The sequence below is a fragment of the Neofelis nebulosa genome, chromosome 17 (assembly GCF_028018385.1).
Source record: "Neofelis nebulosa isolate mNeoNeb1 chromosome 17, mNeoNeb1.pri, whole genome shotgun sequence".
Classification (NCBI taxonomy): domain Eukaryota; kingdom Metazoa; phylum Chordata; class Mammalia; order Carnivora; family Felidae; genus Neofelis; species Neofelis nebulosa.
In genome coordinates this window covers 46,899,864-46,922,870 of record NC_080798.1, presented here as the reverse complement: position 1 = coordinate 46,922,870, position 23,007 = coordinate 46,899,864, and the positions used below count along the sequence as shown (strand labels likewise).

General features: G+C 42.7%; 1 protein-coding gene across 6 annotated transcripts in view; it reads right to left on the bottom strand.

Annotated features, from left to right (window-relative positions):
* The window catches only part of ZFHX3 (zinc finger homeobox 3), a 250,490-nt gene that overhangs the window by 15,721 nt on the left and 211,762 nt on the right, over window positions 1-23,007 (bottom strand). For all 6 annotated transcript variants that reach the window (XR_009255864.1, XM_058707421.1, XM_058707417.1 and 3 more), the window contains 3 exons: window positions 12,613-12,746; window positions 12,260-12,460; window positions 624-726 (listed from right to left, as the gene is read on the bottom strand). Coding sequence is in view for 5 of the 6 variants with exons in the window: in XM_058707421.1 (XP_058563404.1) it covers window positions 624-726; window positions 12,260-12,460; window positions 12,613-12,746 (438 nt within the window). In the remaining variant the exon portion in view is untranslated. The remainder of the gene's footprint in view (window positions 1-623; window positions 727-12,259; window positions 12,461-12,612; window positions 12,747-23,007) is intronic.

The following is a 23,007-nucleotide window of genomic DNA, read 5'->3' as shown; positions in this document are numbered from 1 at the left end:
GCCAATAATGTGGCTGAAGTCTTCCCAACTTAAATCTTAGGTGCTGACAAGAGGTGAAAGATGTAGGAGAGCCTCATAAATGGAGGTCTAATGATCCATCTAGCTTGGAACCACCATGGGCACCAACATCCATGTCTAAAAAAACGTTCTTTCCAAATGCATCTCTACACTGGGTCCTAAAGCAATCCCAGAAGACTCAAAGAACTTCGTGCAAAGGAAGCTCCTCAACAGACAACAAATCGAGTGCCCCAAAATCACTCACGGGGGTCAAAACTCCCTAATAATTAAGTCCTCAGAGAACAAATGCTGAATGGCTTAGAATGGCGAGTCATGCTTGGGTCTATTGACTGAGTCTCTGGTTGTTTACTTCCTAAATGTATGGTCTAAGGGGACATGTGTCCACCAAAATCCCACTGCTTCTCACCTGATTTTCTCTCACTTTAAACAATTTGAACAGTGTACAAATACATGCCAGGAGTCAGAGTATAAGTGCCCCTCATCTCTTGATCAATTACATTAACCTTAGGAGTATTGTAAAGGATTCTTGGCACTCTTGCTCAGTGAAAATTTTGACCCAATATGTCATTTTCTTTGCATTTCTATGGGTAAAAAATGACACTAACCAGGCTGCTTTCCTGCCTCCTCCAGATTGGAGTTCCCATCTCGATCTGGAACAGCTGCTGGGAGGAACATGCTGCTGGGCATCACCATCTCAGGGGTGGTCACCTGAGAAATAAGAGGCAGAGAAATGAGGAGAGCCAAATGGAGAGGAAAGAGACACAAAACAGGGAAATGTGTAAAAATTATTTAATAAGCAAAATTAGCCTTCACCAGTGTAAAGCTGGAAGTGTCACTTTTCATAGCTCACTGAAGATTCATGTTTATTAGACAAAGCTCACATCAGTCAAAAGTGTTTCTACGGTTACATTCTGGACATAATTAGCAGTGCACACTTGAAGAATAATCTTATTATTAATATTTTTCCTTTATGCAGAATTTTGACTTTGATCACTGACAATGTTTTGTCATGGGCTGTGAAACTTCTTGTGCAACCAATTAGGTAGATAAGTTGAAAGGCCCACCTTAAGCTGCTGAAAACATAATAAGGGCCCTAATTAAATCATACCTAGTAAAGTATACTGTAATCTTGAAGCAGGGAGCATTGTAGTACTGTTTTCAAAATGTATTCAGGCAAGAAGAGGAGGGGAATGAGAGCGAAGGAAAGGGTAAGAAGAAGAGAACAGAACAAAGAGAAGGCTAAGGACACGCAGACACATTGGCAGATCCTCCAGGAAACAACATTTTGTAACCCTTTAGAAGCTAGATCAAGTGCAAAAGAGCATTTCTTATGACTCACTTCAGCCAGGATTTCCTTTGGAGTCTTTGCTCGAGGTACTCAGAATCAATGGGAAGCTCTGGCCAGTGTCCCAACCACACAGGGTGCCTTGCACAGCATTCTATACCAGGGCAGCACCACCTTGACCGTGGCTATTGTTTACTAATATAGCAATTGCAGAATCAGCCTGGATCAAAAGAGCTGTAATTTTAGATCAGATCCTCAGACACTTCTCTAGGCTTCTCTGCCATCTGGCTGGAAGTTTGTCTACATAAGTTATCATTTACCCGACATTAATGTGATAAGCAGCCCTCAAATCCAATGTAAGGATAAAATGTTCTTGATTTAAACAGAATATCCTTTTGCCTGCTACAGGGTGGAAAGGTAGTAGGCGAAGATATTGCTACATGAATTAGAAATTATCTCCTGTTTGATGTCAGCCTAAGAAATGAGCTGAACAGAAACTAGAGTCACACCCCTAGCCTTTCTACATGGCATCCAGCCCTACCTGAAGGAGTTATCTTCCCATGAAACACAGGTATCTCAGGATCTTTACTTGCTGTTGCAAAGACTGGAACACCTATATTACTGTTCAAAATTAAATATTTTAAATAAATTATTAATTTTTTAACGGTTTAAAGATCCTGGCCTTGCTCAAAATAGCTGCTGACATGTTCCCTAGAAACATCGTGACAGGCTCCAGTCCTAGGGGAAACCCACACAACCCCATAAACACCAAAAAGGGAACACCTCAATACCTTTCGGGGTATTAGAATAATTTCAGCAGTTCAGATGCTGATAAGGTGCAGAAATTAAGCAACAGGCGCTATGGAGAAGGGTTCTGAGAAAGCTCACGTTTATGAAGAGCAGGTGCAAGGCAGGTGAATGTGCGTGACACAGAATTCCTGCTCCCAGACATCTGCACCCTCACACAAAGCTCGTCGGCAGCTGGTTAAGGCTAGCTGTTGATGAATCGTTAGGAATGGAGCAGAGATTGCCAAACTCATTCCATCTATTTTCTTTTTAATAGAAAGCATTTCTGACCAGTGTGGTTGGGGAGTCCAGCGGGAATCCAAGAAGTGAAAGGTCACCGATTAATTTATAGTCTTCAGCCAAGGGGGAGCACGAGGTTGGGGGCAAGAGGGGGAGAAAGGGAAAGGAAAAAAGACTCCCCCCCCACCTCCTTTCTCGGTTGTAGCTGCAGGATCAGTCCTTTCCAGGGATCTTTAGGAATTATGAAAAATGAATCATGAGAAATAAAAAAAAAAAGCCCTACAGAGTAAAAAAGAATAAAATTATCTAACACCTCAGCTGCACATCATTATAGAAAACTGTGGGCTTTTTATACGCATTACAGTAAGGCAGACATCCCCTCTAACAGACTCAGTACGACGGATCAGTAATTGTTTTCATACACTTTAATTAGAAAAACTCAGATGGCTATGAATAATAATGGAAAAGAGAGACTTTTGCACTTGAAAGGTTGAAGTCAATCAAGTGTGAATGACGGCAAAAAAGAAAAAAAAAAGACACCAATTCATCAGCCCTCTGTTGTCTCGCCGCGACTTTAATCATAATTCCTGATTGGGATTCAAGAAGGCAGTAAGCAGAGGTTCTTTGTCTGCCTTCACCTTCCATCAATTAACTCTTCCCGAAATATAATCATCAACCTCACATGCTCCTCTGCATCTTAATCTGGGCCTCCAAACCTGTAAGTCTTGCCCCATATGTGTTTAGTAATTACTTTTATCTACCTGCATCTTCTCATCTGTAGTGTCCTCAAATTCTCTGGGGGGAAAAAAAAGATTTGGTATATAAAATTTTGATGGGCAAGAAATTCCCAGGAGGCAAAGAGGAATCTCCCTAAAGGGAATCCTGAGGATCTAGAAAGTCTGGTGGGGTGTATCTGCACATATGTCTCAACACAGAGATGGAGAATGGAAGCCTCCTTCCTGCACAGGCTACTGGAGGGCCCCAAGGCAGTCCTCAGACACTAAAGTTTCTGTGCCTTTGTTCACTTGTCTCTCTCCTCCTACTTTCCAGAGCTTCTCAAACTCTGCATGCTTTTTTGTAAAGAGCCATAAATACAGTCCTGCCAACAGCTCACTGAGGAAAAGGAGAGGTGGCCAAAGGCAGAGTTCCTTCGACATCTCCCTTGGCATCCCCCCCACCCCCTTGTTTTCTGGTCCTATATGACTACCAAGTGGCGTGGAAGGTTCAGACTCTCCTAGCCACACCTCTGATGGGTAGCTGAAAGTCACTGGGAAAGGCAGTCCCTCAGGTGTGCTGAGCACTGTTCTGTGAAGACCCTCCCTTTTGCTAGGTGCACTGGAGCATGTAGGTGTGTGAGAGGACACAACCTGACTGCAGCATAACCAGAACCATCCCAGATGTGCCCAAACCGCAGACACCCTCAAATAACAGGATGGCACCACCTTCCCCTGCAGACAAAACACATGCATGCATATGCTCTCTTTCCTCCCTCCCTCCAATCTCCCTCTTCCTACTTCTACTCCAGATTCAAAAGCCAAACGAAGAGTTTCAGGTTTGGCCAGATGACAGCACATTGGTACAAACAACTATACTTTCTCCATGTCACTATTCCATCCATGTAGATTGATTTTTCTCATAATCTATACATCCATCAACACTGAATATGTTAAATTATGTCCCAAATACTCTATGTATACAGGGGACCAGAGACTATTAAAACAGACTTTTTTTTTTTTTAGGTTATAGTATTTCACTGATAGATTTTGTGTGTGTTTTTTTTTAAATAATTTACTGTCAACTTAGCTAACATACTTTTAGCCTGGCCTTGGCCATGCAACAGGCAATTCCATGGTAATCTTCTAGATACCACATACGTTCCTGAGAGTCTTCAGAGTTGATGGGAATGCAAGAAAAAATCACCTTTGGAACTGAGGTAGTGACAGAAAAGTGGCTGTGAAATCTTCTTAAGTAAATAGGTCTCATATATACAAGAGAAATATGGAGTTCTGCTCTGATGCCAGAAATCTTGAAGTTGAGGCAATTCTCATAAACAACAATAGAAATAAAAGAGTTCCACACTGACACTGAAAGTCTTCAAGCTTAAGCAATTTCAAAACAACTTAGTTGTTGAGAAGGAAGGACCTCAAGTGACTCTGCTTACCCATCCATTTGACCATCATTCACTAGATATTGTACAGGGTCCCTGTATTGCACGCCTGTTAAGATATGGTGAGACAAAGTCCCTGTGCCCAAGAAGCTCACAAGCCAGAATAAATAACCTTTCAGAGATCATAACCTTAGAAAATCTGAGGAAGGCTGCAGATGCCTAAAAACATACTTTCACACAGAAACTACTACAGATAATTTCAGGAAATCACAGGCTCCCTAGAGAAAAATCCATGGACTCAAGTTAACTGTCCTTGAACTACCAGGAGAGGTGACATGGGTTCATAAATACCTAGTTCCTACTTCTGTTTGGTTCACCATCGTTTCGGATTATGACTTGATTCTTTTCAAGTTTCTATCAGGTGAGTGGACCCTAAAGCCCCAAGGACACTCCTTATAAAACCCAGAGGGTTGGATGTGGGTCTGGCTGCCACTATGACATTTGGGAGGGACCACCGGTGTTTATTCTTTCTCGGTAGAAGAAGCTAGAGTTATAAGGAGCCCTCTCGCTTCCTGCTTTCTCCAGATCATGGATGTGGAATGGCCAAATAAAGCACCCTGAACAGCCAAGGGGTATATACCATGCTAAGTTCTCATGGGACTATCCATGCAAATTTACCACTCAAGGCCACCTTGTCTGACTTAGACCAATACAACCAACGTGTTCTACACGCTGGAAAGCAAAGATACTATCCCTACACCCTTGGCATTGCTCACCTAAGTCGGGGATCTTTCTAAAAGGTTCACTATTCCAAGTGAAAAAATACGTTTGACAAAACCTAGACTCCTAAGGAACCCTCAAATCTTTCACTTTTCAGTAAAAATCATTAGAATGAACCACCTCAGATAGGAGAAGGTGGGATAGCCTCAGACACAGGCATTCCTGATGCAGACCTGGCCAGTCTCCGCATCCTTGTAAGTAAGGAACTGCTTCTGTTAATACTGAAGTTCAAACCCAGATGCTTCGGGAGCTCAGCATTCTAGCTAGTGGTATGTCTGCAGGCTGCAGTGGGACTCAGGCTGCCCACTGCTCCTGCACCGGCCACCACGGGAGCCTGTCCACTGGTCTCTGCACTTCTGCAGCCAGCAATGCAGAGCACCTCCTGGCAGTAGGGCTTCAGAATTGTTCTCCTTTCCTTTACTCCCTCCCAAATGTGCCAGGCTGGGCACTGGCCCACAGAGGCTAGAGGGCCTGCTTTCTCTCTCTTTCTTGTTTCCTTTCTAAATTGTTTTCTATGTGGTTGTCTATCTTTGTGTGCGTGTGTGTGTGTGTGAACCTAAAACTCATGAGGAAAAACTGTAGGGCCATGTTCACATTCATGTGGGCCAGAAAATAACATAGCCCTAACCAGAGTTTAAAAACTAAGAATAAGAAAGACAAAAATAAAAAGGTGACTAGAAGAACAGGAAACACAGGAATAGTTAACACACACACAGGGTGACAGAAAAGAAAGTTGAGAAGGAGAATGGATTGGAGAGGAAAGCTTCATTAGACTCAGAGAGGCAAGCAGTGGCAGTATACCAAGGTCACTTCTAATTTAGACCATCTAATTGGCAAACAGGCTCCAAATGGCTATCATCTCACAGGGCTTGGAATTAATGAAGCCCGATTATTTTCATTACCTTCCTCTGAGATAGAGACAAAGTGAGAGAGCTGGTACCCAAGCAGGTGCAAAAGCCCCAGGGCTAGTGGCCACCTGCCGCCCCAGTTAGGGGGGGGCAGACAGCAAGCCTGTCCCAGAGGCCCATAGATGCACAGGGAGACAGACAATGACTGAAAGAAGCCACAGGACACAAACTATTGCTCCTGAGTAGGGGGAGTAGGGGGCGCAGAGGGCAGGGGAGACAGGAAGGGAGGAGAGAGAAAAATGGGGTGCAGGGCCAGGAGCACAGAAGGGAAACCTGTGCACAAACAGAAAATACTGGATAACTAAGAACTACCAAAGGGAGATAAGATGAAGAGCTAGAGAAAAAGAAGTTCCTGGGCTGCTCAGGAGCCTATCCCCATCTCCACTATGAGGTCATATTGTGGTAAGTGACAAAGGAACAAAAACAATTTCCCCATATTAATGCTCTAGGAGCCCAGTGGTGTGTCCTGTTACTTAGAAGGACAGTGATCAATTAGCATAAGAGTATTGAAATGCATAGTAGGTGGTCTTTCCCATTCTTATGGAGGGGCCAGGAACATGTTCCCCCTCAGCCTCAACCCTCCTTCCCCCAAAAGAGTAGGAAACGGAGGGTACAGAACAGGAGCTCCTACATCCCCTCCACCAATTTGAAATCTCTACCTTCTCTGTAAATAGGTGAGAGTTCTGTGGAGCCGACACTGGGAGCAGCCTGCTCAGTCAGGTCTGGAGGGGCACTTGTCTCAAAACCCTTAGGCTTTATAGATTTGCTTCTTTGATATGACGTGTATAAAAACACTCTTTGGAGGTCTGTTTCCAATAGGCCAAGCAGAATGAAGTGCTGCGGGTGCAGTTTCCATAGTGGAGGACCAGAGCTGCGATTGTTCCCAGTGGAGAATATTTTCAAGCCCCTTCATCGGTAAGAAGGGGGCCCATGGAAGACACAGATATGACATGCAGAGCATAAGCAAGCAGCTGTTACCATAGCAACAGACATATTAGACACTGCAGGTTCCTGAAAGCTGTCTGATAAGGTATTATTAAATGAAGCCTCCTCAAAACACTCTCCATTTACAACTGAACGGAAAGACATTGTGTAGAAAGTAATCTATTTCCATTTATCAGAGTGAAATTTACTTTTAGAAGAACTGAAACCCAATTCAAGCCAAATCTTGTGACCTTGGACCCAGAAAGCAGAAAATGTTTATCCGAATTTATAGCTTTAGATACCCGGGACATACCCAACGTCTATCAAGAATTGTCTGTGTGGTAGATTTTGCCAGCTTTTCCTATTCTACAGCCAACTGCAGCTAATAGTCAAACCATTTGACAAGGAAGGAAAGTCACTCCTCTTACCACCATTCATCCTGGCCACTTGGGGACAAGGCAGACATAACTTTCTCCTTTTGGAGGATGAATGACTATACACTGGCCATTCCTTAATGATATGCTTTTGAAAACTGGAACTCTGGGGCACCTGGGTGGCTCAGTTGGTTAAGCTTCTGACTTCGGCTCAGGTCATGATCTCACACTGTGTGGGTTCGAGCCCCACATCGGGCTCTGTGCTGACAGCTCAGAGCCCGGAGCCCGTTTCAGATTCTGTGTCTCCCTCTCTCAAAAATAAATAAACATTAAAAAAAAATTTTAAACTGGAGCTCTGATTTGAGGGACATTTCTCATCATGCTGTTTTCAGAGTTTCCTGTTCCAGCTGACCAGGAACAAACAAACATACAGTCAGAAAGTCCAACCAATACTTTCCCATGGCCAATTTTTTAATAAATTTACAGCAAAATGCCCTCCAGGAGCATGATTGTCACCACAGGCTTATTATAATCACTTGGTTATAAAATAATTACAAATTCCATTTTAACACCAAACTTTTCAGAGGAAGCACAGTGGTATCTGTTTTGATTCAGGAGGGCAAACTTCAGTCCTCAAACAGGATTATGGATTCCCCCTAAGCTACAGCCATCAATTCTCCTCTAACCCTGATTGCTCATCTTTTCCTGCTGAACTAAAGGATCAAAATGGAAATACTTCATCACCTCAATGCAAACCATCCTCAGAGCTTGAAAAACCAATTCAATACTGACAGCCAGGCAATAACTCCATCTTCTAATGCAGACAGAGGGTATTAAACCATCTTTACATATACCTTTAAGAGTAAAACCCTCATATGATTATATTTCTCATAACTTTCAACTTTGTTTCTGAATCCACTAACTTTCTCTTGCTGCTAGCAAAGTGACTTCCTATAATCAGAACCTTTCCCACAATTTGCACACTTTTCAGAAATGTCTACATTTCTAGTAAAAACAGTCCCATTTATAAGTGCACCAAAAATAATGAAGTACCTAGGAATATACTTAACCAAGAAGGTAAAAGTCCTGTACTCTGAAAACTTAAAACATTGATGAAAGAAACTGAAGACGACACCAAGAAATGGAAAGACATTCCATGCTCATGGATTGGAAGAACAAATATTGTTAAAATGTCTATACTACTCAAAGTAATCTACACATTTAATGCAATCCCTATCAAAATACCAACAACATTTTTCACAATCCTAAAATTTGTATGGAATCACAAAAGACCCTGAATTGCCAAAGTAATTCTTGAAAAAGAACTGAAGATATCACAATTCCATACTTCAAGTTAGTAGTAATCAAAGCAGTATGGTACTGGCACAAAAAGACACACAGTTCAATGAAACAGAATAGAAAACCCAGAAATGAACCCACAGTTATATGATCAATTAATCTGTGACAAAGGAGAAAAGAATATACAATGGGAAAAGACAGTCTCTTCAACAAATGATGATGGGAAAGCTGGGCAGCAACATGCAAAAGAATGAAAATGGATCGCTTCCTTACACCATACAAACATTAAATCCAAAATGCATGAAAGACCTAAATGTGAGAACTGAAACCATAAAAATTATTTAAGAGAGCACAGGCAGTAATTTCTCTAACATTGGCTATAGCTGCATTTTTCTAGATATGTCTCCCGAGGCAGGGGAAATAAAAGACAAAATAAACTCTTGGGACTACATCGAAATAAAAGGCTTCACTTCCTTCCAGTGAAGGAACAAAACTAAAAAGACAGCCTACTAAATGGGAGGAGATATTTGCAAATGATATATCCAATGAAGGGTTAGTATCCAAAATATGTACAGAACTTATATAACCTAAACCCCCCCCCAAATAAACCAATTAAAAAATGGGCAGAAGACATGAACAAACACTTCTCCAAAGAGATACAGATGGCTAACAGACACATGAAAAGATGTTCAGCACCACTCATTGCCAGGGAAATGCAAATTAAAACTAAAATGAGATACCACCTCACACCTCCTAGAATGGCTACAATCAAAAACACAAGGAACAGCAAGTGTTGGCGAGGACATGGAGAAAAAGGAAAACTCAGGCACTGTTGGTGGGAATGCAAACTGGTATCGTCACTGTGGAAAACAGTATGGAGGTTTCCCAAAAAGTTAAAAATAGAATTACCCTATGATCCAGTAATCATACTACTGGGTGTTTACCCAAAGAATACAAAAACACTAATTGGAAAGGATATAAGTATCCTTATGTTTATTCCAGCATTATTTGCAATAGCCAGACTATGGAAGCAGCCTAAGTGTCCACTGATTGATAAATGGATAAAGAAGATGTGGTATATATACACAATGGAGTATTATTCAGCCATTAAAAAAAAAACAACAAAAAACGAAATGTTGCCATTTGCACCAAAATGGATGGGTCTAGAAAGTGTAATGTTAAGCGAAATAAGTCAGAGAAAGACAAATACCACATGATTTCACTCATCTGTGGAATTTAAGAAACATAACAGATAAACAAAGGTGTGGGGGGAGGGAGGGAGGGAGGCAATCCAAGAAAAAGACTCTTAACTATAGAGACCAAACTGATGGTTACCAGAGGGGAGGTGGGGGATGGGGAAATAGGTGAAGGGAATTAAGAATACATTTATCATGATGAGCACTGAATAATGTATAGAACTGTTGAATTGCTACACTGTACACCTGAAACTAATATAACAATGTTAACTATAGTGGAATTAAAAAAAAGAACTTAAAAAAAAGCCTACATTTCTATAGAAAAAATCTCCATTGTCTGCTGTGGGAAGATAAGGTACACAGGGGTTTCAGTACAAAGTACCAAGTACAACCCTTTTAGGGATCATGCTTCTCCTATATAATTATGTTGTCAGGGATTCTTCTAGAACAGGGTTTATAAACCTGGTTCCATGTATGAATTTTAAGGTATTCTTATGCTCCCTGGCAGTATACACAGTTTTGTATATGCAGAATACTCAATGGTGGTCTTAACAGTGGTTGTCCAACTTTACTGTGCATAGAATAACCCAGTAAGTCTACAGAATCACTTTTATTGGAGTCTCTAAAAAGGTCGAGAATCACTGCTGAGAAGGTGCTAGTGAGTAACATCCAGAATTATCTTAGGGATTGGTACCCCAGGAACACAGTAGTTACATGTTGTCCTTGAAGGCTCCGTTGGTAAATGAAGAAGATTCATAATGACCACCAGACTCACTTATGTGAAATGCACCTCACTTTCACTGTTATAAAAATATGACAAACAATGGATATTTGAAATATAATTTATATTATAGTCCCTAGGGATGTATAAAGGAAACCTACTGTTTAATGTAAACCAGTCATACAGATTATTATAGGCTCATATTTTCTAGACCAGACTTATATCAAATAGGAAAAATTATCACCTGAGGAGAAGAAAGATGCCATTAAGTACTAAAAATGCTTCCCATATCACTTTCTGTTCCTTCAGGCTCTTATGGTTCCAGGCCATCAGTGGGAAGTGTGATGAGGCCTGAGAAAATCCCCTTGTTATTTCCAAGGCTGGTGAGAATGCCAATACCTGTAACACAGAAACCTACCCATCCAAAAAAACGGTCTCCACTCACAGAGAATCTTTACACAGTGTTCACCAGTCTATCTGAAAACACCCACGGAAAGGGAATTTATACTTGAAAGATCTCTGAGATGAAACTTATGCTGGGTCACCTTCAAGTTTCCTATTAGCTGCTAAAGTTCTCTTGATGCATTAATTATATGTTCCCCACGACTAAACATCACTTAGAACATTATTCATTCATCTTGCATAACCAAATGGAATAGGAAATGCCTAGAGGTTATATGTTTGTAACCTGCACGTTATAACATGGAATTCTGAACCGACTACCTCCCTGGGAATCTGTACATGAAAAGGCCATCAAATTAACCTATTACTCCACTGTTGAAATAAGTTAGAGGTGAGAATAATTCTCTTTGGTAGCTTTTCCTCTAGTAATCAGGAATGGGCTTGTACAGCAGCCCCATCACAGATAGAAAAGCAGGATATTAGTATCACCTGTGGAATTTGGAAAGTTTTCACATTACAATTAAATCTTTATGCTAACCTTTTGGGCCGAGCTACAGTAGCCACTTAGAGCCATGCTTTTAAAACCTGCAGGTGTAGCAATAGCGTGTTGAAAATGCAAAGCCCTCGTCCATGAGTCAACACATGCTATCCCACTGACCATTCTACTGCTCCGAGAATTCAGATATTGGCTTGAGAAGTGCCCACATTACAGGGTCACACCCCTAGAGCGGGAAAATGTGGGTTCAAATTTCAACCCTACCACTTACAAGTGGCATCAAGTCAGCTAAACTCTCTGAGCCTCAGTTTCCTCAGCTGTTAATGTGAACATGTCCAAACCTTTATTTTTTAAACAAGGCTGTTGTGAGGATGAAATGAGACTAACAGCAACCTAGAACATGACCAACTTATTGAAGGTTTGCAGAGTCTAAATAACAATATCTTTATGTAAGTGGTTAGCTAATCTCTGCATCAGACCAGGAGGAAGGATAATAAGGGAAGGTGGAGAAACACATACACATTCAATGCTTTGGGCTACAGTCACACCATGGTCGTACCCAGTCGAAGGCAGGTACAGAAGAACAGAGGTCTAGGGCCATTTTTGATATTTCCAACTCTACACTGGCTTTCTCACCCAACAAAACAGAATCTCCTCCATGTTACTGCATCACCTTTGACCTCGGGAAAGAGAAGCCACAGGTCTTGCTGCCGGCTGCCTTACCGTCATAATGAGTTTCTCCACGCAGTCAGGTGCCACGCTGTGGAGGTGGGTGAGGTGCAGCTGGAGGTGGATCTTGTTGTTGAGCATGTCCTGGCACAGGGGGCAACGCAGCATGGGCTGCACGGAATGCTGCGTCATGGCGTGCACCCGGAGGCGGTTGACGTCAGCATTGCTGTACTTGCAGTAGGGACACTGGTACATCTGTGGGGGATACATCCACCCCTCTGGCTGAATCTTCAGTTCCCACCAGTGCCTGTGTCTGCCCCAAGCCCACCCACCCAAAAGTGTGTTCCCCACTGGTGTCTAGAATGCTCTCCCCCTCCCCCAACCAGCAGAGCCCCTTCCCGTCTCACCTGCTCTGATTTGGTCTCCTCTGTTGTTTTAGGTCGCTTTGAAGAAAGAGGAGATTCTGAGCTACCTGTGAAGGAGATGCGTTTGGAGGTCGCTGGAGAATCTGTCAGCTCCTTCTCTGCTTGGCTGGACGATGCTGGAAGGAAAAGCAGAAGATGCGATACAGCAGCCAGACCAGGCCAGCTCCCAGAGGGTTTGTGTTGGGTGAAAATCAACATTCATTTATAGCACAGGATTTTCTTGAAACACCAAAACTCAAGTAGGATGAGCATCCGGACTGACTTATCAAGCACACTGGAAAAGAAGCAAGTGTTCCTTTTTCCCCCATGAATTTCTGTCACTACTTTAACAACTGAATGCTGAGAAAAAAAAAAAAAAAAAGGGACTAAAAGGCTCTGAGTTGGATTAAGCTAAATTCATTGTATTATGACTTCCCCCCAATCAAGACACAATCTGCTGGCCTATGGGGGGCAGTCGGGTTGAGAGTGGGTAGGGAGTCTTACCAAATGGCTAGTCAACCTGAGTACCCAGACATACTCTGCTTTCACAGAAGTCCTCAACTATGTGAGCTCAACTTTATTTTCCCAGCTCTTGGAATCACAGCACAGCACATCACAGGAGACATGACACATGTGACCTGAGAAAGGTTCACATGGATATCCGCATATAAATACTTGGGGGGAAAAATCAAGTTTGAGTTTAGCAACCTGCTTTTGGGGAAAAAGTAATTGAAGAGTGAAAGACGTAGGGCATGAATCCAACATATAATCTAGCCAATGCTCCAGACACAAGCGTTTATTCTGAGTAGGTGGTAAGAGGGAAAGTCTCCTCTCTGCTTGCCCAAACCATGCCCCATTTCACCAAAAAAACAACCAAAACATTAATTAATGAGGAGAGTCATATGAGACTTAAGAAGCAAACAATAGGTACAGAAACGTGGGTGGAAGGAGTTCTCTGAAATACAGAAAAGGATCTGGAAGAATTTGATGAGAAAACCACTGGGTTAAAGGTTTAACAAGGATCAGCAGTGCTTCTCCAGCATAAACACAAATCTCACCAGGAGTGGATGTGGTCATTCTAAAACCTGGTCAGTATCTAAGGATGGTTCTCTCACTTGTGAACACAGAATTTCCTTTTTCAGAATTTTGCTACGAATGATTTTTAAAATCCTGAAAATGGTTGGGAGAAATATATACCCATTCCCCTCATTGAAAAAGAATTTGACTTGCTATTGAGGTCCTTGGTTTAGAAAGCCTAATTTTTACCCTTAAGTGCAAAAGCTGTCTGTATCACCCAGTCTAGTTACCTAGCTTGTGTTTCTACTTTAGGCTCAGCTTTGAAATTTGTTCTGACGTGGATACCAAGATGCTCTCATTATAGATGTGCCTTTTAATAAACAATTTTAGAAAATCAATTTTATTCATTAAAATCATAAGGCCACAAATAATTTTGAAGAAAGAATTGCTAAATGCAGGAAATATTCCAGGAAGTTGATAGTCTTCCCAGAATGCACATCTTGTGACCTTTAAACCCCAGTATCTTGGTAACCTGGTCTGCATAAGTTTGTAGGGCATCTATTATTTAAAAAGTACAAGGACAAGCATTTTATACACAGACCCCTCCTCCTCCCAACACACACATTCATAACAGTACTTTAATCTGTCTCGAATCGACTTCAAACCCATTTTGCTCTTAATGGGAGTTATTCATTTTCACTTGAAAGGTAATACATGACGGCTGGATATTTAATGTGATGGAATGGCTGCCGATTAACTAGGTGCTGTAACATTCTAGACCGGTTCCCCCATGGCCCACTTCCCATCCCCTGGCCCCTCAAAGGAACCCTGTGTCGCAGGTTTTCGACCTCACAGTGTGATGGGCCCCTGCCTGAACACTACCACAACAGGAGTCCTTAACTAATGGGTCAGGGAATTAAGTGCCCCCTGACTCCCAGAAAGTTCCTCATTCTCCATCATTTTTCATTTTTGCTTACTGATTATCCTCTATATATTAACAGTTCAAAAGCATTCTACAGATGGGGTGAGAGGAGGCATTAGGTGTTTACTTTATTTGGTTCAGCCATCCCTTCCCCAACCCCTTCCCTATTTCCACCTCCGACCTGTAGGCATTAGTTAGGCTCTGCACTTATAGTTAGGAAAGAGCTGCCACCCGCTCCTCCTTCCATTAGAGGCAAACCAAGATACGGATTCCATTCCAAACACCCACTCCCTGTCTTTTTGTTACTCTGCCCAACCTGAAACAACATTTTTCTTTTATAAGACCATGCCATCATCTTGTAAATGCCCTCAGTCTGCCACTAACACCCTTTAGAAAGGTGGTCAAATGTGCAGTTGTGAGGCCGTGTGGGTGGATGAGCCCTAAGGAGGAGACCACCAAGGATGAGACCACCCAACTCATCCCACTCACTGGGAGCTGAAGGGCAAACATAGGGTAGCCCAGTGTGGCATTAGCTTCCTTGTCTGACCAGAGCCCACCCTCTTCTTTCAATGCTGAATGAATGATGAATTGTGACAAGGTTGCAGAGGTGAGCATTCTGGTTTCAGAAGCCACTATCCTTTCCCCCTGCATGGAGAGGGGAACTTTTATTACTTTTTTTTTTTTTAATTTTCAAACTCCTTAACTTCTCTGGAATTGTAAAGCTTCCTTTGTGAGCTCAAGCTAAGGAATCCTTATAAAGTGCTTTAAAAAATAAAATTGGCACTCTCTCCCTCATACCTCTTTCTCCCCAGTAATACACCAGCCATGCTGTAATATGAAAATGCTGCACCTGCTGGTGTAAAAACTTCTGGAGCTCAGCTTCCTTCTATCCTGGACAGCCTGCATGTTTATTAGATCAGATCTGTCTAGTGGTAGACATTAGCCACCTGCAGCTCACTAGCTCACTTCCTAAAGATAAAGCTGTGCCATTCTTAGAATCTATTAACACCCAGTTACAATCCCATTGTGTTTCCCTGGGTGATATGGGACTGCTCCTAAGAGGTTAACTAGTCCAGCAGCTCCCTCCTAGCTTGACCCCCAATATTAATATGTCAATCCCTATCAAGACATGGCACCCATGTCTTTATACAATTTCTGTAGATGTGCCAACAGCTGTACAAGTTCTCCATCAGCAGGCTGGATAAGGGTTTACTACAGGCCACAGACAGTCTGACGATTTCTCAAGCTGCTTCCCACTGAACTACTTCAAAAGGGCCAGAGTCTTAAAATCAATTTCTATTTTAGTTCGTCACTAGCATACATTGTAGGCCTAAGTAAATGAGGTTGTATGAATACCAAGAGAGAAAGTATTGCGGTTTTCTGCTTTTGAAGACTTTTCTAAACTTTAACTTAAATTCTAGGAGAGAGTCTAGGAAACATTATTTAAAAAATCAATTACTGGTCACTTTAAGGCCACTATGACATCATAGTAGTTAATTGGAAATACACGCACTTCAATTTAAACAGTGCCTGGAACCTTTGGTTTATCCTGGCAACAGAAAGCCAAACAACTTGAAGGGTTACTACCTGTAGTGGTTTTTACAATAATGACAAAATGAACTGGAAGCAATGTAGTCTCTTACAACAGGGCATGGTCAAGTAAACAATGGTATAGCTACTCTACTGGTTATCAGAAGACATTAAAAATAAGAGCTGTGAACCAATGTGGAAAAGTTCTCAAGAATGTTAATCAGAAGAAAAATCAGATAAAATATGCATTACATCATGATATAACTATGTAAAAAATTGGTACTAGGAAAGAAGACTAGAATAAAATGGACCACTTTCCCATTTTCTAAGGTTGTCAGGAAGTTATATTATTTTTAATATTCTAATTAAATAGTTCAGCATTTAAATTCAACTGTCCGTGAAAAAGTTGATATTTGGATCCATACTGTGCAAAACATCAGGTGGTATTTTTTTACTTTGCTGGTTAAAGCAATTTTCTCATTTTGGCAGTTCTATCATACAAAAATATGTGTTAAATCTCAACGAATCTTTCACGGGTAACATGCTGGGCTCCTGGCACTTGGAAGGGGATAGAAATGTGGTGAGGAGCCATGTGAATGCACGCGTTATAGATTACATACTCTATATAAAGCTAGGCAGATGGAATAGCGACAATGAAATGGTGGGTCAAACCCTTCCACGACCTGATAGGATGTGAGCCGTGCATTCCTAGCCAGGCTAACTTTCTAAGGGGTTTAAGCACTTGCTTGTTAGGAGTTTATAGCTTTGCTACCCAACTTGCTTGATAAGGGACAGAAAGGACTGGCATGTCCTTCTTATGGAGTACACAAACTTCAAACTTGGCTTTCTGGGCCAGAAGCCACCATTTTCCCTTAAACTGTGATGGGCTGGACACTACAAATGACAAAGATAAATACCGAGAGAGGCAGACCTGATTCATGACTCTCTATTTTATTCTCTTAGGTTCCTCTACATGTGAGGCAAAATAATTTCATTCCTAATGAAACACAGTAGTCAGTACATGGCTTCCTTAAGGAAGGAAGGGGGGGAAAGGGCTTTCCTTAAGGGGGAAAATAACGTATGCATGGAGACATCAACTTCCAGATACCCTTTGCTTTTAAAATATTTCTTTGGGAAGCATTTAAACTCTCAAAGTAATTATTTAAAAAGTCACCCCTCTTGTCATACTAATTAGAGGAAGTTGGGAGAAAAGGAGTGCCAACCTGTAATCATGCAAGTTTTGCTTGAGATTTTATGTTCCAAGCAGACAGAATAAAACAAGCCAAGCAGTTTCATATAGGAAGTGACTTACTTTAAAAAAGAGGTTAGAAAAGTATAAACTTAGGAGGCTCATAGAATGGCCAAGTATGGTAGAAAACACAGCCTTTGTAACTTTACCTGATAAAACCAGTCTTCCAATTCCAGTCCTCACTAACAAATTAAAGCCTGAGTCACTGAAATTTTGGCCACAGAAAATTTAAAAGATGTACTTGCAATACCATAGACCATCAGTGGACTCATAATGCCCCATTTCACACCTGGTGATGTTGTCCGTACAGCTCTGAAGAGAGGTAAGGCATGAAGTGGCCTCGTGAAAAAGAAACCTGAAGAAAAACTGGAAATGAAGTTTTTGCTTCCTCCAATCATCAGCCAAGACATGGACTTGCCCTCCCCCAAAACCAAAGTACTCAGAAGTAGTTTCTGTATTTCATGAGCAGAAGTCATCTCATCACCAATGGGGCTGTTGGTATGATGGATATTCTGTGCTGCAGGCCAGCCTCCCTTTGGCCAAAGACCTCCCTTGGGGAGATCCTGGGAATGCGCTGAGCTGTTCGTGTTTCTGGGAAGTTTCTTCTGCATTTCTCTCCTTCATGGTGGGGTGGCAAATAGAGATGGTATACCCCAAAGTGCTTATCTTCCTCCTTATGGGGGCCCCAAGGTGAGCCCACTGAGGGCCTGGGCTGCTGCTGGACATTCACTCCTTGTGGAGAGGCCAAAGGCAGCCGCCACCTCCGTGTCTCAACTGTCAAACTCTTAGCTAAAGTGCCACTGACAGCCCCTCCATCTAAACTTCCATCTCCCAAACCAGCAACATAATGGAGGAGCCAATTAAATGATTATTAATTCATGCTACTTTCCGTAAGCCAGAGGTTCTCATCGCCTTGCGTTCCGTAAACCAGCTTGCCACCTGCCCCAGAAATTTACAGCAATCTTTTATCCAACTCCATTGACTAGGGGGAAAAAATTCACACAACTCCATATCAATGTTTGAGTTGGGATAACTACCCCGGCACACTAGACTCAGAAGCTTCACTAGATGTGAAAATGGTCATTTCAGCTCATAATTACACTGAAATGAAAGGTACAGTGTGCTCTTTCCTTAGCTCTTCTCCTTCAGCTTCTCATGAGCCTCCTACTTCCTCTAGACAACAAAAATTCAATGTTTTCACAGGGTAATCTGTGTTTCTGGGCTCTGTGATCTTTACACTGGCACTGAAAGTGGAGCTACTCTTGGCATTTCCCTGCAATTCCCTCCCCCAGAGGACAGGCTAGGATTTCATACTCGCATCTCCTATGGAACTACCGTACTTGATAAGTGACCAGAGATCTGGCTAAATTCCCTTCCTCCCCTAATACAGAGAACAGCAGTTCCTCTAAAGGATTTGCTTTGCTGCCAACTTGGTCTTTAAACATGCATGGTCTCATTCTGCCGCCGACCAAGCACTTAAAGATTTCAAAGAGGAAGCAGAGGCATGCACTGGTACCTACACCCAGGGGGTGGTCTCCTTGCTGTGGCTACAGCAAACCTGGGCTCCTCTCCTTTCCCTGCCTGAGGTGTGGGACAAGTCTCAAACTCTGGCCCAGTGGGGTTAAGAACCTTCAATTCAGAGCACAGTCTCATTCTCTGTAACTCCAAGTTGTGCTGCCTGTGTACATCTCTAGAAAGCATTTTCGAGAAGTACAACCACCTACTCAAGAAATACAAGAATATGCCTAGTTGGGAAGAATAAGACATACAGGTATCATCAACGTATAAGACACGTCTTTCTGTTTCTATAAAGGGCTTCAAGGAAAATTTGAGTAATACTACAGATCGGTGTAATTTGTACTCTGGGAGCCGCTAATTATTTTTCTCTTCCAGGTTGGATGTGAACTAGATAGGCCAGCACTTTGGAAATCCAGAAGCTCTTGGTGTTGTTATTATTATTATTTTGCTCTTTATTTAGAAATAACTGTATATTCACAGGAGGTTGCAAGAACAATCCAGAGAGGTCGGTCATGTGTCACCTTCCCTCGTGTTACTTTTAGCCTGTGTTCAGAGAAAGATTTCTAGGCATTCAGTCACTTTTCATTGTGACTCTGTTTCTCTGACCGAGCTTCTCTCCAGCTCAGAGCCTGGAGCCTGCTTCAGATTCTGTGTCTCCCTCTCTTTGACCCTCCCCCGCTCCCGCTCGCTCGCGTTCTCTCTCTCTCTCTCTCTCTCTCTCTCTCTCTCTCTCTCTCTCTCTCTCTCTCTCTCTCTCTCTCTCTCAAAAATAAACATTTAAAAAAATTAGAAGCAGGAAAAGGGGTGCCTAGGTGGCTCAGTAGGTTGAGCTCCTGACTCGACCTCGGCCCAGGTCATGATCTGTCCCACTTCCATTCCTGCTATCCAGGATAATATCTGCCAAAACTCAAGACTTATGGCTCTTCTAGGCACTTCTGCCTTTCAGGAAAGCTCAGTACCTCTCGCACCCAGCAGGGGCTCAGGACCTGCCATTCAGTTAAAGAAGACATAGTTCTCAAAACCTCATGCATGTCACAAGATCGCAGCCCCAAGTCTGAGTCAGAAGTCCCTGGGAGGGTTTGATAAAAGAGAGAGAGCAGGCTACACACACACACACACACACACACACACACACACACACACACACCCGCATCCTCAAATATGTCTGATTCAGAGAATGTGCATTTCTAGTGAGTTTCTAAGTGATGCTAATGGCCCATGGACCATACTTTGAGAACTGCCATCAGAGTCAAAGCTTTCTGTAATTGATGGGGACCAGAATTAAACGAGGGGCCTGGCAGGTGTGGGTGGATCTGTCAGTCCACTTCCAAATGACTGTTGCCAACAACACACTCTCATCATCTGTGCTCATGGAAGAAAACCAGGCCTGGTCTCAAAGCTACAGGTTTCCCTCCTCAGACCAAAAGTGAAAGATTAAATATGGATGTCCCTCAGGGAACATGCCCCCTCTAAAACAAATGTAGACACATTTTCAAAGTCAGAAATTCAGAAGGAATAACTTCCACATCCTCTGTTGGTAGTATAATCCAAAATAATGACAGATCGCCTTGCATATGGCACTCTCGTTCTTTCCATGTGTCTCGGAAAACCTCTGGGAAAAGAGGGCAGACACCTATGGGGTCTTTCCACTTTGCAGGAGGAGGAAGCATCTCTTCAGTGCTGGCATGCTGGGTCTTGGCACCTGCAGGCCACACCAGCCAAGGGTTCCCTTTGCTTCAGCCCTGACAAGGATGCAGAGATCCATTTTGGCCCCTCTGTGTACACGTCAGCCATCTGGGAAGGGAGGACTACACCATGTGGGGTCTCTGCTTTCCCAGTAAGCAGACTCAGGGAGGGATGGTGGGCCCATGTGGACTGATGGCTAGTGTTCTCACCCTGCATCTTTGGGGAGAAAATAGTGCTAAGCCCTACATCAGAGGCATCAATCTGTTCCACTAATTCCTTGTTGAAATATGCATAAGGCTGCTTAACTGTACTGAGTTGAGCTCCCAAAAGGCCATCCCACAATTTGATTTTAAGATACCTTGCTCCCTCTGTATCAGGTTTGTGAAGGAACCACCAGTCCAAACAGAGCCACCAGCCCCTGCCTCGTTTAGACCAACATCTGCTGTCAGTTTATTTAATAATTTCTAGACACTGGGCTGCCACCATGAGCCTAGCCTGTGTGCCAGGAGCTGGGGACCAAAGGGCCAAGCCCTGACTCCTCACTTTAAGATATAAGTCAGCCTGCCTGCTTCTGGCCTCTTTTGAGTCCCCCCCACCTGCCCAAAGTATCCTGGCTTCTTCTGGCACGGCCTCTTGAGCTGTGCAGAGAAGCCATGGGCAGCTGTGGTCACAGCGTCCCATGAGGATGAATGGCCATGGTCAGAGGAGAAGCTAGGGGCTGCACTGTCACTCTGCCCCCTGGCTTAATTACAGGGCTATGAAGACCACGGATTTGGAGAAAACCAGAATGGGAAGGACCTCAGAGACCCTTGAACTGACAAGAGGAAATAGTCCAGAGGTGTGAAATGTAGGTCAAAACAAGGGGGCAATGTGTGTCATTCAGAGACCAGGCCAAAGTTAATTAACAGAAGTTCATCCAGTCCCCATCAAATTGAACATTAATTAGGTTAGTTAGGGTCTCTGAGCCCCAGCACAGCACAGTCTCCCAAAGATTGGAAATATAACAATACTCTTCCAGTTTTTTCTCTATTCCAAACCTATTTTCCTAAGATACTTAATGCATTTTCAGAATGAAAGTGAACCTGTGAAAATAAACACATAAAATCCAGTTGCAGCATGGTGACAGACACCAAGAACTCTGAAATGAAATTCTCAGTACCCTTTCGAGTCAACTTCCCCCCATGATCTGCCCAGCTGTCCAGGGTTTGTTTCTTATTTTTGTTTGTTGGATTGTTTTTTTTGTTTTTGTTTTTTGTTTTGCCAGTCCAGGTTCAGCATGAGAGTGTGAGAATCTGTACTTGGGGAAGAAAGACATCACTCAGGCCCCTGCCTGTAAGGCTGGGAAATGGCAATGATTCTCTACTTTCTCCTGTGGGTTTAAAGTACCAAGACGACTGGAAATGTCTCCTTTGGTAATTCTGCACAGTACAGAGAGAGGGGGATTTATGTCAATGCTTCTCTCAGTACTGAGTCCCCATGTGCAGTTTGTTCAAAGTGCTCCAAAGGGCTAGGACAAATGATCTGTGCAAAAGGGTCAAGATGTGGTTCTAGTGCACGTTTAGGGACTCCTTAAGAACTCATGTTTTCCACATGTCTCTTTCTGGTTTCCTAAGACCTAGTTCCCTTTCTACAAAAGCATCAGCTTCCCTTGCTAGGAAACAAAGCACAGTGATTTGCAGTGCTGGCCACACACACCCTGGTTCCACAACCTGGCTGTGTGACCTCGAACATTTTACTTGACTATACTGAGCTCTCAGTTTCCTCATCTGTCAGTAGGATAACAGTGTCTACTCACAGCGTTTCTGTGAGGCAAGAGATCAGGCATACAAAGCCCACCACAGAGTCTAGCACGTAGTAAGAGATCAAACATTGTTGCTATGGTTTCGTTTTTAGAAGTATCTCTGGGAAATAATATGGTTCCATATGTGGCCATGGCATGAGGGGAGAAGCGTGGTTTTTAAAGAAGCATGGACACCCTAAATTTGCCTTTTCTGTACATTAACATGGAGCAACGATCCTATTAACCCATGGGTTTGACGTCTAAAGAGTAGAACATAATAGCTTGGACTTGAGAGTGTTTGTAGTCATGCTATTTTACCAAATTGATTGTTAATGAAACATTCAAACAGTATCAGGCACTTGCTAAGTGCCGGAGATTAGAGAAATGAATGAATGCTAGCTACACTGGGGTGAGAAAAAGAGGCAGAACACAGAAGACTGTTAGGGCAGTGGATATACTCTGTGTGATATAGTGACGGACATATGTCAATATCCACAGAATGTATAACACTAAGAGTGAATCCTAAGATAAACTATGGACTGTGGGTGATTTTTGATATATTAATGATTTATCACTGGTTTAAAAGAAAAAGTACCATTCTAGTGAGTGATGTTGATATGGGGGCACCTATGCATATGTGAGGGCAGAGAGTACATAGGAAGCCCCTGTACCTCGCTCTCAATTTTACTGTAAACT